General features: G+C 36.8%; 1 protein-coding gene across 1 annotated transcript in view; it reads left to right on the forward strand.

Moving 5' to 3' along the window:
* LOC126100142 (aldo-keto reductase family 1 member B1-like) overlaps positions 1 to 14,367 on the forward strand; it is a 65,561-nt gene extending 51,194 nt beyond the window's left edge. The window contains exons 6-7 of the mRNA XM_049910682.1: positions 11,254 to 11,402; positions 14,232 to 14,367. Coding sequence (XP_049766639.1) covers positions 11,254 to 11,402; positions 14,232 to 14,274 — 192 coding nt within the window. The 3' untranslated portion in view covers positions 14,275 to 14,367. The remainder of the gene's footprint in view (positions 1 to 11,253; positions 11,403 to 14,231) is intronic.
* Positions 14,368 to 15,434: the final 1,067 nt, after the last annotated feature.

Below are 15,434 nucleotides of genomic sequence, written 5' to 3' on the forward strand. Positions count from 1 at the left end.
ATGTTCTGCTTACTAGACAGCTGCAGTAACCATTGCACCATCCAGGACACAGAGTTATCACAACTGCATGGACTATCCTGGCATGCATCACGGCCAGTCCACACTTGCGAACAGGAGTATAGTGAAGAGGAGCTGTGGATAGGTAGTGCTCAGTTGGCGTGTGGATTGGCCATAAGGTGTGCTGAGATAGTCCATGCAGTTGTGATAACACTTGACCCAGTGGTTACCAAAGCTGACTAGTAATCAGGAGATCTCAGGCACGAATTCCAGTCTGGTACACATTTTTGTTATTGCCATTGATTCCACTTAATGTCCCATTGCAGTTGACAGCAGTGATCCCCCCATTAATTTACATATAATGTTTCTCAGCTGAAGATTCTGCATGGTGTTGGTTCTTTCAGACAAACACTGTGCACTCACATAACTGTATGTGTAGCCTAAAAATGGTGAGCATTTGTAGTTGAAGTGGTGTAAAGAAATTTCGTGTTGGACAATTTTATGCTAACCTTATATAATGCATAGTTATTTGCTATTTATGTGTGTCAAAGTATGTAAATGTGTTCAAATATATAAATAAACTGTCAAAAATTCTACTGAGCTGCAGAATTCATTTTATATAAGCAGCACACCTTGCTGTAACAGGGGAAAGAAGGGAATCACAAACATGGCGACCATTCTTCCTTGCTCAACAAAAATTTTGGCATATGAACATATTCAAGATTTTTTGTACTGGAAGTTAGCAGCAGAGAGGCAATGGAAGTGAAAGAGAGAGGAGACATTGCCAGTGGGACTAAAAGGGAGAGGAGACAGTGATGTAGGGGGTGGGGGGAGGAATGACAGTGAAAGAACAAAAAAGAGAGGTGGATGAAGACAAGAAGACAATAGCAATGGGAGCCAAGGAGAGAGAGATAGTGGTGGCAGTAAAAGAGAAAGAAATTTGAGTGGAGATAGTAGCAATGAGAACAAAAGAGATAGGAGACAGTGGAAATGAAAAAGAGGGATTAGTGGGGGCCATACGCAGGCTTGAGGGATCTGGATTCCCCCTCTGCTTAGATCAATGAACTTTAACATGACAAAATTTGCCCAGTTTGCCCCATGCACTATACCCTCATGTTAAAGTTTCCCCATCTAGGGCTTAAAACCATGAGCAAACAATCTCCAAGGCCATGTGTGGAGAGGAGACAATGGTGGTTGAAGAGAAAGATAACAGACTGTAAGCAAGTAAAAAAACATACCATGGCAATGGGAGAGAAAGACTAGGACAGAGACCATGGCAATGAGAGAAAGTGAAAATGGCAGAGAAGGAGACAGTAGTAAGGAAGAGCAAGAGAAAGGGATGAAGACAGTGACAGTGGAGTGACAGACAGAAGAAAGTGCCAATGGGAGAAAAAGGAGACAATGAGAGATAGATGAATATAGACAATCACACTGAGGAGGAGAGAAAAGGAGATGCTGAGTATGAAGGCTTCATTACAGAGTGAGATGAGGTTTTAAAATGCTCTGTGTTGAAAGAGGGTGACTATGTTCACAAGCCCAAAATTTATGGTGAGGAAGGAGAAATGTAGGTTGAGGCAGCTGATTCCTCATTTTTCTGTCAGAGTCTTTTAAAGAGGAACATATTTGCCTTTTTTGTGCTCTGACAGGTGCATTTTTACCTGTTCTTGTTGATGTTGTTATGGACTTCAGTCCAGAGACTGGTTTGATGCAGCTCTCCATGCTACTCTATCCTGTGCAAGCTTCTTCATCTCCCAGTACCTACATCCTTCTGAATCTGCTTAGTGTATTCATCTCTTTGTCTCCCTCTACAATTTTTACCCTCCACATTGCCCTCCAATACTAAATTGGTGAGCCCTTGATGTCTCAGAACATGTCCTACCAAGCGATCCCTTCTTTTAGTCAAGTTGTGCCACAAGTTTCTCTTCTCCCCAATTCTATACAATACCTCCTCATTAGTTATGTGATCTACCCATTTAATCTTCAGCATTCTTCTATAGCTTCTATTCTCTTCTTGCCCAAATTATTTATCATCCATGTTTCACTTCTACATGGCTATACTCCATACAAATACTTTCAGAAACGGCTTCCTGACACTTAAATCTATACTCGATGTTAACAAATTTCTCTTCTTCAGAAACACTTTCCTTGCCATTGCCAGTCTATGTTTTATTTCCTCTCTACTTCGGCCATCATCAGTTATTTTGCTCCCCACACAGCAAAACTCATCTACTACTTTAAGTGTCTCATTTTCTAATCTAATTCCCTCAGCATCACCCGACTTAATTCGACTACATTCTATTGTCCTCATTTTGCTTTTGTTGATGTTCATCTTATATCCTCCTTTCAAGATACTGTCCATTCCATTCAACTGCTCTTCCAGGTCCTTTGCTGTCTCTGACAGAATTTCAATATCACTGGCGAACCTCAAAGTTTTTATTTCTTCTCCATGGATTTTAATTCCTACTCTGAATTTTTCTATTGTTTCCTTTACTGCTTGCTCAATATACAGATTGAATAACATTGGGGCTGGGCTACAACCCTTTCTCACTCACTTTTAAATCACTGCTTCCCTTTCATGTGCCTCTACTCTTATAACTGCCATCTGGTTTCTGTACAAATTGTAAATAGCCTTTCTCTCCCTGTATTTTATCCCTGCCACCTTCAGAATTTGAGAGAGAGTGTTCCAGTAAATATTGTCAAAAGCTTTCTCTAAGTCTACAAATGCTAGAAATATAGGTTTGCCTTTCATTAATCTATTTTCTAAGATAAGTCATAGGGTCAGTATTTCCTCACGTGTTCCAATATTTCTATGGAATTCAAACTGATCTTCCCCGAGATTGGCTTCTACCAGTTTTTCCATTCGTCCGTAAAGAATTTATGTTAGTATTTTGCAGTTGTGACTTATTAAACTGATAGTTTGGTAATTTTCACACATGTCAATACCTGCTTTCTTTGTGATTGGAATTATTATATTCTTCTTGAAGTCTGAGGGTATTTCACCTGTTTCATACATCTTGCTCACCAGATGGTAGAGTTTTGTCAGGGCTGGCTCTCCCAAGGCTATCAGTAGTTCTAATGGAATATTGTCAACTCCCAGGGCCTTGTTATGACTTAGGTCTTTCAGTTCTCTGTCAAACTCTTCATGCAGTATCATATCTCCCATTTCACCTTCATCTACATTCTCTTCCATTTCCATAATATTGTCCTCAACTAAATCACCCTTGTATAGACCCTCTATATACTCCTTCCACCTTTCTGCTTTCTCTTCTTTGCTTAAAACTGGGTTTCCACCTGAGCTCTTGATATTCATAGAAGTGGTTCTCTTTTCTCCAAAGGTCTCTTTAATTTTCCTGTAGGCAGTATTTATCTTGCCCCTAGTGATATATGCCTCTACATCCTTAAAGTGGTACTCCAGCCATGCCTGCTTAGCCATTTCGCACATCCTGTTGATCTCATTTTTGAGACATTTATATTCCTTTTGGTCTGCTTCATTTACTGCATTTTTATATTTTCTCCTTTCATCAATTACATTCAATGTCTCTTCTGTTACCCAAGGATTTCTACTAGCCCTCGTGTTTTTACCTACTTGATCCTCTGCTGCCTTCACTACTTCATCCCTCAAAGCTACCCACTCTTCTTCTACTGTATTTCTTTCCCCCATGCCTGCCATTTGTTCCCTTACACTCTCCCTGAAACTCTGTACAGCCTCTGGTTTAGTCAGTTTATCCAGGTCCCATCTCCTTAAATTCCCACCTTTTTGCAGTTTCTTCAGTTGTAATCTACAGTTCATAACCAATAGATTGTGGTCAGAGTCCACATCTGCTCCTGGAAATGTCTTACAATTTAAAACCTGGTTCCTAAATCTCTGTCTTACCATTATATAATCTATCTGAAACCTTCTAGTATCTCCATGCCTCTACCATGTATACAACCTTCTTTCATGATTCTTGAACCAAGTGTTAGCTATGATTAAGTTATGCTCTGTGCAAAATTCTACCACGCGGCTTTCTCTTTCATTCCTTACCCCCATTCCATTATTCACCTACCACTTTTCCTTCTCTTCCTTTTCCTACTACCAAATTCCAGTCACCCATGACTATTAAATTTTCGTCTCCCTTCACTATCCGAATAATTTCTTTTATCTTATCATACATTACATCAATCTCTTCATCATCTGCTAGTTGGCATATAAACTTATACTACTGTGGTAGGCATGGGTTTCATATCTATCTTGGCTGCAATAATGTGTTCACTATGCTGTTTGTAGTAGCTTACCCACATTCCTATTTTTTTAATTCATTATTAAGCCTACTCTTGCATTACCCCTATTTCATTTTGCATTTATAACCCTGTATTCACCTGACCAGAAGTCTTGTTCATTCGGCACACTGAATTTCACTAATTCCCACTATATTCAACTTTAACCTATCCACTTCCCTTTTTAAATTTTCTAACCTACCTGCCTGATTAAGGGATCTGACATTCCACACTCCGATCCATAGAACGCCTTTTTCTTTCTCCTGATAATGACATCCTCCTGAGAAGTCCCTGCCCGGAGATCCAAATGGGGTACTATTTTGCCTGCGAAATATTTTACCCAAGAGGACGCCATCATCATTTAACCATACAGTAAAGCTGCATGCCCTTAGAAAAAATTACAGCTGTACTTTCCCCTTGCTTTTAGCCGTTCGCAGTACCAACACAGCAAGGCTGTTTTGTTTAGTGTTACAAGGCCAGATCAGCCAATCATCCAGACTGTTGCCCCTGCAGCTACTCAAAAGGCTGCTGTCCATATTCAGGAACCACACATTTGTCTGGCCTCTCAACAGATACCCCTCCGTTATGGTTGCACCTATCGTATGGCTATCTGTATCGCTGAGACACGCAAGCTTCCCCACCAATGGCAAGGTCCATGGTTCATGAGGGGGTTACCTTTTCTTATATGCATATAATTTATCTAAGATAATACAAAATTACACATGACACAAGCAAATGAACTGTCATAGCAGATGGCTTGTTTAAAGATGATGCTATAACATACCATGCTTGCAGTGATAGAAAATATATATATATGTACACACACATTTATGTGTATTTGTGAATCCAATAATAGTAATATATTTGAATAACACACAAATGAAGATCAGTTTTAGTTTAGTTTAGTGCAGTTTAGTTGTTCTGAATTACACAATAAAAAAAAGTTATAGTACTGATGTGAGTATGGTATGTTCCAGCATCATCTTTGCACAATCAGTATGCTCATATTGTTCATTTGATTGCATCTTGCAATATTTTGCATCTGTCATTGACTAATTATATGTGTATGTAATAAAATGGGCACTTACCTTAACTTAGCTAGAATACATTACCATTTAATGATGCCGTTGGTTGAGAACAGGGTCATGGTAAATCATACGGATTCTCTTATACATGTGTTATTTCTGTTTTGCTTCAATTACATATTTAAGGATTTATGTTATATCATTCTGGCTCACATGGACAAACTATAGTACCAGAAATGCATCTTTGCAGCTATGTAGAATTGTGGTACAGAGGTCATGTTTTTAATACATGATTATTGAATTCTAGCTTGCAACCATGAAACAGCCAGAAGCTTGCACTAACTGCCATCTGCCTGTTACTGTGGGGCAAAAATAATCAGTAAATCAGTTCTTGAAACCTCAAAACTGCCTGCTCCATTGGCTAGCTGTGACAATTCCCTGTCTGCTCAGGAAGTTTCTGTATTTTAAATGTAGACTTATCAAGCTTGCATTGTGTACCTTCTGAACATGGCACTTACTGCCATTTCTTTAACACTATATGTTACCCCAGTTCCATTTTTACTCATCCTGAATAATGTCCTTGGAGCTAGAATATAAGTAATGTGACTGATGGTCTATGTGTGGGTAAAGGTGGTTACATTACCATGTTATTTGTTGACATGAACACAATTCTTTCCAGTGTTTCCAAATTTTCTTCCACATTCAGTAATATCATGTCATCAACATACAGTATTTTTTCATCCCTCTTACTGACTTTAGTATTGTTTGTAAATGGGTTGAACAGAAGTGGACCAAGTACAGACCCTTGAGGTACTCCATATCCCTGATTTCAGATCTGCATCCAGATTCTTTTGGCACAGACTACTTTTTGTTACTGACATATGATTTTGTCTATTCCACTGCATGTCCATGTGTGCCATAGCTTTCACATTTTTCAGTTAATGCTTTATGGGTGATTGTGTAGAAAGCTTTAGACAAATTCAGAAACATAGCAGATACAGAGCTTCTGTTGTCTGATGTATTTATAACAGATTCTCTTAGGCTTGAGATGGCACTTTCTGTAGATTTTCCTTCTTGGTAACCATGTTGTCCCAGAATCAGAATACTATACTTCTATAGGAATGTATTCATCCTATTGTGTCAGAGTATCTCTAGTGTTATTGACAAACCAGGGGTTAAAGATTCTGGTCTATAGTTATTTGTGACATCTTTGCCACCTTTCTGACATGTTGGTATTACTTTGTTTATTTTTAATTTTTCTGGAAATACTTCCCTGAATGAGCATTTTTCTATATCTAAAAGAGGCACAGTTATTTCTCCATTCATATGATTGATTAGGTCATCTGATACTCATCATCTCCTGGAGACTTATTGCATTTTAATTTCTGAATTATTTTTATGAGTTCTGTTTTTTCAGGAACATTGAGTGGGATGGTATAGCATCTATAAAATTGCTGTTGAGCACTATGTCTGTGATAATGTTTGTATTCTATATAGGGAGAAAATATGAAACCCATCACTTCTTAAGTGTCATTCATTCATTCAGGTGCGGAATGAGTCAAGGTATTCATTAATATAAGACATCATACAAACTTAATATGTATACTGTGATAACTATGAATGACCACTGTACTGTGTAACATGAGTCACACTTAAGACATCTAAATTGATACTTAAAAAAGCTGCTGCCTCCTCAGTTGTATAATACAGATACTAGTTAACTGACACTAACAGCTTAATGTTGACATGATTATAATTTTTTTCAAAGACAATGTCTGTAGTTACTGGGTCCTATTTCTAGTACATTATTGCTTGTCATACTACTTCCTAACAAAACACTGACAGTTGCCATTTAGTTAATGGAACTCTTGAGCAATGAATTCAGACATTCAGATAATTTGTAGAAGGAGTGCTAATGAAGTATACTTTTACTTTTATTTTGAATCAACAGGGATTCCCAATCTCTTAATTTGTGTTGGATGGGAGTTTGTTGAAGATCTTATCACCAAAGTATATAACTCCATTCTGAATCTTGGACGAGGAGGCAAAATGTGCATATGAATTATTTTGGTGTCTTGTATTGTGGCTGTGTGTCTTGCAGTTTAATTGGAACTGGTTCTTATTATCAGCAACAAAAACCATAAAGGATTAAACACAAAGTGAAGTGAGTGTAAGAATTTCAAGTACTTAAAAAAATCATGTGCAAGATGTAAGGTTATCCACTTTAGAAAATGTCTTACCTATATCATATATGGAAGTAAATGCACACACCATGCTAAACTGTCCATTTTCACAATGTCAAACACGAATTCTATTGCAGTGTTTTTCTTTTTGATTCTTTTAATAGTTATATCTATTCTATATGATTAGCATGTAAATATAATACCAGAGAAGGAAAGTTACTACTCACCATATAGCGGAGGTGCTGAGTCATGATAGGCACCACAAAAAGATTCACACAATTATAGCTTTCGGCCATTAAGGCCTTTGTCAGCAGTAGACACACATACACACACGTACACTGTGACTCAGCATCTCCGCTACATGGTGTGTAGCAACTTTCCTTCTCTGATATTGTTACATTCCATCCTGGATTTTCCATTGTTCGATTTTAGCATGTAAATATGTATGACAATGAAGTCTGAATTATGCAAGAGATCTATGCAGATAAGTTAGTATAGGGGAAAGAAACAGATAAAGAGCTGAAGAAGTACTGGAGAAGGCACTGTAAAACTAACTTCAGCACTTGTACATAGTTTCAATTTGGCCTTTAACAGAACAGAATAAGAAACAAATTAGTTACTAATTTGATAAATAACAGATATTAGAGATTAAATACAGCAATTTCTGTCAGAAGAAGAGTAATTTTTATTGGTATTTATTGTGCATACATTTACCAATGGTTTACTTTATTTTATATTTTATTTTATGTGTCCATATGAATCTATTTTTCAGTACATGTATCGTACATGGGATATTGGACAGAAAACCTTTTTAGCTATTGGTTTTACAAACATCAAGCATACATCATTAAAATTTTTATAAAAAATTGGATCTATAGAGTTAATAATTACAAATTTTATTCAAACTGTATACTTATAACTTATTTCAACAATTAAAGATGCAAATTACATTTTTTCTTGCATAAGATACTGTGAGATTGAATAGTAGCAGTTTTTCAGAAGGTAGGCTGTCACAGACTTTTAAAAGCTCTGTAGTTTAGGAAGAGATTTTATACATCTTGGTTACCTTTTGTACAGTTTTGTTCCTATAAGATATACACCTTTCGGGCATAACATGGTGTTACGATGACTACCGGTAACATGTATGTCACTGTCTGACCTGGTACTGTGATTATGGATACTTTTGTTTTGAGGAAAAGGCTTTCCTTTTCTCAGTATACTTTTTTTGACATGCATGACTACTTACAGTATATAAATGCAGGGAAGGAGTAAGATCTATATATCTTTAAAGAGAGGTTTGCATGGTTTTCTGTTGCTCACTTGCTTCATTTTCATATAATTGCCTTTTGCTTCCTGAAAACTGTTTTGACCTGGTGTACATTTCCCCACAAAATGATACCATACTTCAGTATTGAATGTACATGAGCAAACTGTAAAACCATAACTGTTTTCTGCATTAGTATTGTTGCAAATAATTCTTACTAAATAGCAAATTTTTGCTAGTTTTGAATTTAGGGCTGTGATATGAGAGCTCTAGTGAAGATTTTCCTGGATGTGAATCCCAAGAGATTTAGTTTCACGGACAGCACTAATGTTTTCGTTATCTATATATATTACTGGTTGTGCTGCATTTTTATTTTGATCGGTGTGGAAATTCATGAGTACTGTTTTTTGGGGATATCTTTTGCAGATGCAGTAAGATTTTCTTCTTTATTTCCTTCAATCAATAGACTGGTGTCATCTGCAAAAAGTATTGGTTCAGAATCCTTAACATGTGATGGGAAATCGTTAATGTATACCAAAAAAGAAAGGGACTTAAAATAGAGCCCTGTGAACACCATGATTTATTCCACATGGTTCTGAAAGATACACCTGGAGTTCATTTTACTTCCATATACATAGTTTTTATGTTGCCTGAGAGTGTTATTCCAAATATGATTTAATCCACTGATTTGGCACACCTCTTACACGATACCATACAAGCTTTCTCAGGAGTACAGGATGATCAACGATGTCAAAAGTTTTTGTTAGGTCCAAGAATAAACCTGAGTTTTCTGTGGTTGACCATGGCATTGAAGACAGGGTTTATTAGGATGAAAGTGGCTGTTTCAGTTGATCACTGTGGTCTGAAGCCATGTTGACATCCAGAAATATTATTATTCTTGTTGAAAAATGTTGTTAGTTATGGAAGGAACACTTTCTCAATAATTTTCGGAAACCCTGACAGCAGTGACACAGGCCTATAGTTACCCATACATTGATGATCACCTTTTTTATATAGTGGTATTACTTTTGCCATTTTCAGTTGCTATGGGAAGACACCACATGACAAGGATGAATTGCATGTGTCTAATAAAGGAGAGAGTATGTGTCTTGCTGTTATTTTTATAATATAGTCTAGAATATAATCAATACCTGTTGAATAATTACTCTCCAGTGAATTAATGGTATTTAGGAATTCTGTTGGGCCTATTGGACTGAGGAACATAGATATATTATTTATTTCAACAGGTGAAAGTTCTTTCAATGTTGTGTTAGGTGTATTAACAAATTTTTCCTTCACTAATTTTCCAGTGACAGTTGCATAATAAGAATTGAAGCTGTTTGCAACTGCCCTAGGGTCAGTGATATTCTTGCCATCATGCGATATCACATTATTTTTGTGAGTTGTCTTCTTCCCTGTAAGTTCCTGCACAGCTTTCCACATGGACTTAGTTTTATTTGAAAACTTCATAATATATTTGTCATTTTCCCTAATTTTTGCCTCTTTTAAGACACATTTCAAAACTAACATCTATTTTTTTTAAATGTCAGTTTCTGAGTGCAGCAAAAGTTATCACTTCCTTTTACAAGATGCTTTAATATCTGATGCAATCCAGTTTCTGAATCTATTTATGCTTCTGGAAATGACTTTCCATTGTGGAAAACCTACGTCAAAGTTATGCTTGAAAATGTTCAAAAAATTTTCCATCTTTTCATTGGTAATAGAGGTATCATATACCACTCTCCAAGATTGTTTGCTGATTAGGTAATGGAAGTGTTCAATATTTTTCTGACTATAACTACTTTTATGGATAATATTTTGTACACTGGTCGAAATGTGATTTACAGGTATGGTTAGTAGTTGCAAAAGGTGGTCATTACAGCCAGTATCAAAGTTTTCTGTTGTACACTTGTCCATGTTTACACATACCTGATCAAGGAAAGTGACACTGTTTTTTGTTACGTGGCTTGGAGAGCTAACAGACATAGATTGTAGGGTTTTACAATATTTAAGAACTTTTCTCTGTTAGGGCTATGGCTCAGAAGGTTGATATTAAAATCTTCACACAGTACCACTGTTTCTCCAGTTGTCTTGAGTTTGCCTAAAGTGACTCCCAGTGTTTTGGAAAAAAACCACTTACATTCCTAGCAGAAGATCTGTACACACACACAAAATAATTTTTTTTCAAACATTAACTCAACAGCTGAGATTCCAAAGTCTATTTCACAACCTAGTTTGCATGCAGAGACTATACTCTTATACTCTACCTTTTCTTTTGCATACCAATATATAAAACATTCCCCCGTGTTTTGATTCCATTCTACATAGCAGTTTACAAGGTTAAAATGCAATATCTTTAAGTGTTGAAAATACTCATTTTGTAACCAATGTTCACAAAAACATACTGAGTTATCATGTATGCCTGTATATTTCTACTGTAGAAGCAACTATGTATTCATTATTTTATATGACTTCACATTACCCTCATTCTAGTGTAGTCAAAATTTATTTCTGAATTTTGTTGCAGTATCAGCTAGGCACAGTTCCAATCCCAAAGTCCTTTAACAAGAAGAGGATTGAGGAAAACATAAAGATATTTGATTTTGAGCTCAGTAATGATGATATGACCTACATAAATACATTTAACAAAAACTACAGGGTCTTTCCATTTACTGAGTAAGTATATAAGACAAATATAGATTAATTAAACACCAAATACTTCCCTCTTATTACTGACACTTGTGTTTATAGAAAAAAGATATTTAGTGTGATACACAGAAACAGAATGATGGAGAGGTGAAATAAGACAGACTTGATATAGAGATGGCCTTCATACAAATGAAATTGTTTTAGTTACCTTGTTGCATGTTGGATAATAACATGGGAAGTGGTCATTTGATTTGCAGCACAGTTTTACTTACATGTTTCCTTAAAAACAGTCCTGCTGCATGTTTTTCTTTCAGTTACATTAATGGGAACACTGTGCTCTCATAAAATTCACTGTCTTATCAGCAGTGAAAATTCATTGTAAGTTTTTGGAGGTTTATAAGGACCCTGCTTCATCATTTGCAACATTTCATTTTGAATTCAAATATGTCTGTGCTTCTCTTTATCATATTCTGTAGGATGTCCCACAATTGAAATAGGGAACAGAAAGTGCAGAATATAGTATTGGTTGGCTGGTGATTGGAGGTATATGAAATGACTTATTTCCTTGGCATTTAAAAAGAATGGGTGCTTTATGTTTTATGTGAGAAATTAATTACAAAAAATTCTTTGTAAAATGTCAGTGTTGTATTTTTAGAATAGCAACTGAAATAACCACAAAAAATATTGAGACTGTTTTGATTGTGGTAAACCTTCACTGCACATTCAGTGCTTGATTTGTAAAAAAAAGAGCTTCTGGTACTGTAACCTTCTCAGTGTTGCTTTTTTTTTTTTTTTTGCAACTTAGACTCTTAAAACATTATTTTAATGATTTTTTTCCATCAGAGATACCAGCATGGTGTACCATCATAAATATAGCACTGGCCCCATCCTTATTTGCACTTTTCCTTACTTAAGATATGTCTCCCAAATTCCTTTCTTTATCCACCATTGCTGAAATGGAACCTTATTGGAGCATTCCTTCATCTAAGTACCTTAGGGTAATGCTGGATCACTCCCTCACTTTCAGAACACATTGCTCTAAAACCAAGCATAAAGTCGGTGCCAGAAATGACATTCTGAGGAACTTAAGAGGTACAAATTGGGATGCAAAATCCGAAGTTCTTAGAACCACAGCATTAGCTCTGTGCTACTCTGGTCCAGAATATTCATCCCCAGTGTGCTTTAGGTCAACCCATGCCAAGACTGTGGACCTTGCCTTGAACAAAGCTTGCAAATTAATCACTAGATGCCTAAAACCCACCCTTGCTGAAATGATGAACTGTCTTGCTCAACCTAGGCTGAAATCAGGGAAAATTTCCTTCAGACAGCAAAGCCTTTGGAAGTACATCCAAATAATTCAAGCCTTTCACTGTTGAAATCTAAGCACCAAGAGTGGATGGAGCTACATGATCATCATCCAGTTGGTTACAGTGAGGACTCGGGTGTTTGGAGGTCACTTAACTGAATATGAACTGATGTTGTCAGGGCTGTCATCACTTAAATCATGATACTTTACACCAGAGGACAGCAAGTACATGCGTGGCCAAGAACCAAAAGTCAGCCATATGTGCTCTGTCTGTCCATTTTCACATTCAGAACAAATTTATTGCTTGCCAATGGCAACACCCCTGGTATGGTTCAGTTTTGGAGAAATGTTGTCTGAATATAGATCTGATCAGTCCATTTTTCTTGTTAAGTTACTTTTTGTAATCTATGCAAATGAACTATGTTATGTAATGATTTGTATATTTAATTGTATTTAATTAGAATGCTACTGACATGTGTAAAAAGAATATCATTCTGTTGTCTCTGACCCCAAAGACAATCTCCTACTTTAATGAGTTGCTTCCATCTCCACCAATTTAGAGCTACTTTTTTCCAGCCTCCTGAAATACACAACTTTTGAAGATCTTTTGTGTTTGGCCCACCAACATATTTTGTTCTACCAAGTTGGAATGATTTTGTGGAAATTTTTCCATTAGAGTACAGAGAATAGTGCTCTTGATTATTCTTGTAATATATGTTTGCTCCTCAATGTATTTTTAATCTGCTTACCTCCCATCACACCACATCTCTCTTCATTTGTCTGTTGTCCCCATTCTTTACCATATTTTACTCAGGTTAGGATTTGACTCATCATCCTTTTGAAAATGTTGAGCTGCCCTAGGTCTGTCAACCAGCTTCTAAACATTTCTGCACAACTGACTGAAAGATGAGGTTATGTGTATTAGTCCAATGTCAGAAGAAACTGAACCCTAGCATACTTCACAGGCCAAAATAGCACTTCTTCTATTTTCTCTTTTACATCAATTCTACAGCATTGTGTACAGTAAACCATTTTCCTAAGTACTTAAATCTGTTCACTTATTTAAATGTCAGTGCACTTGCAGGTAGTGAGAGATGGTCTTGCTTAGACCTTGATATTAACAAGAATTTGGTTTTGCTTTCATTGATTTCTAAACACAATTTTACCACCTGCTTCATGATGATGTCTGCCATGTTTCTCTGCTCATCCTTGTTCTGTCTCAGCAGTATAATATCCTTTCTCTAGACTCAACCCTCTTTATTCAGTCTACATGAATGATGACCAATTCTAGAACTCTTTGTTAAATATGGAATACATTTTCATTTTAAGACTGTCAATTTTATTTCTTTGTCAATCAGCTGTCATCAGATCTGCTCATCATTCATATGTGCAAAATATCTCATATTTTCAAAATATCATGGAAATGTTTCCACGAAAAATTTAGAGGCACACTTCTGCATTGAAGAGCCAAGACTAGTGCAATAGGCTGGTGATCATATGTAGCATACAGCAAATAGATGTTAACTGGTGGCAATTTCTTTTTCTTACAGGGCAAAAGCTTCTAAATATTATCCATTTCATGATGAATTTTGAGGCACCACACAAGATGTACATGAATATTGAAAAAATTGTCAGAAGAGACCATAAGAGCACTACAGATTTATTTTTGTGCTATTTTATATTTAACCATCCTGTAGTAGGCACTATGTACCACACAACTGTGATATTTCTGTAAATATACAGTTTCAATCAAAGCTAATGATGTGTTACTTTTTTATAAAATGATTATGTAGTATATTTCATTCATTACTGATATTACAGAAAATTTTAAGTTGAATGGAATGAGCAATGACAACCACTAACATTACACAGACAAGGTATGGATAGACTCATGAACAAAAAAATATCTAGAAGAAATGAGTGTCACTGATGAAAATTATTGCTATAATAATACATGGAAAGTTCTGGTTGAGAATAATGTATTATTTAGGAATAAAGAGACGGCTCACCAAAAGGCGGAAGTGCTGGGCTGTCGATAGATACATGAACTAAAGGTATAGAGCTTTGCTTTACTAACTTTCAGAATGAAATTCCTTTCTCAGGCTGTAGGAGAAACATACACACAAACACTTACACACAAACAAACAAACAAACACACACACACACACACACACACACACACATATATATATATATGCACATGCTTGTCTCCCTATACTGTGCTCATTAGACTGCCAGCTCTTTCCTGGCCCATGATGAGTGAGGTAGGGTGCAGGGTGGGGGAAGGTGAGGGGTGGAGAGATGCATGAGGAAGGGAGGGGGCTGGGGGAAAATGTCTAGTGGCTCATGGGAGAGTGGAGAGCCACCTATGGGCTAGCTAGAGGTGTAGGTAGAGGGGGCTGGTGGCAGACGGCTGAGCATGGAGTTTCACAGATTAGGGCATGAGATGGCAGCACATAACTAGCTGACACATATTGCGAGTGGTAATGGGAAAGGGATGGTGTGTACATACTGGATGGGGTGCTGGGGGGGGGGGGACAGCGAATTACCTGATGTTTAGGCAGGGAGGTCTACAGGAGCGGAGGATGTGCTGTAAGGATCGATCCCATCCCCCAGCTTGGAAAAGCTGGTGTTGGTGGGGAGGATCCATATGGCATGGATCATGAAGCAGCCACTGAAATCTCACATGTTGTATGTACTCTGCTGAATGTCGTGCTGCTTGGTGGTCCACTTTGCATTTGGCAACAATTTGA

Source organism: Schistocerca cancellata, chromosome 9, assembly GCF_023864275.1.
Source record: "Schistocerca cancellata isolate TAMUIC-IGC-003103 chromosome 9, iqSchCanc2.1, whole genome shotgun sequence".
Classification (NCBI taxonomy): domain Eukaryota; kingdom Metazoa; phylum Arthropoda; class Insecta; order Orthoptera; family Acrididae; genus Schistocerca; species Schistocerca cancellata.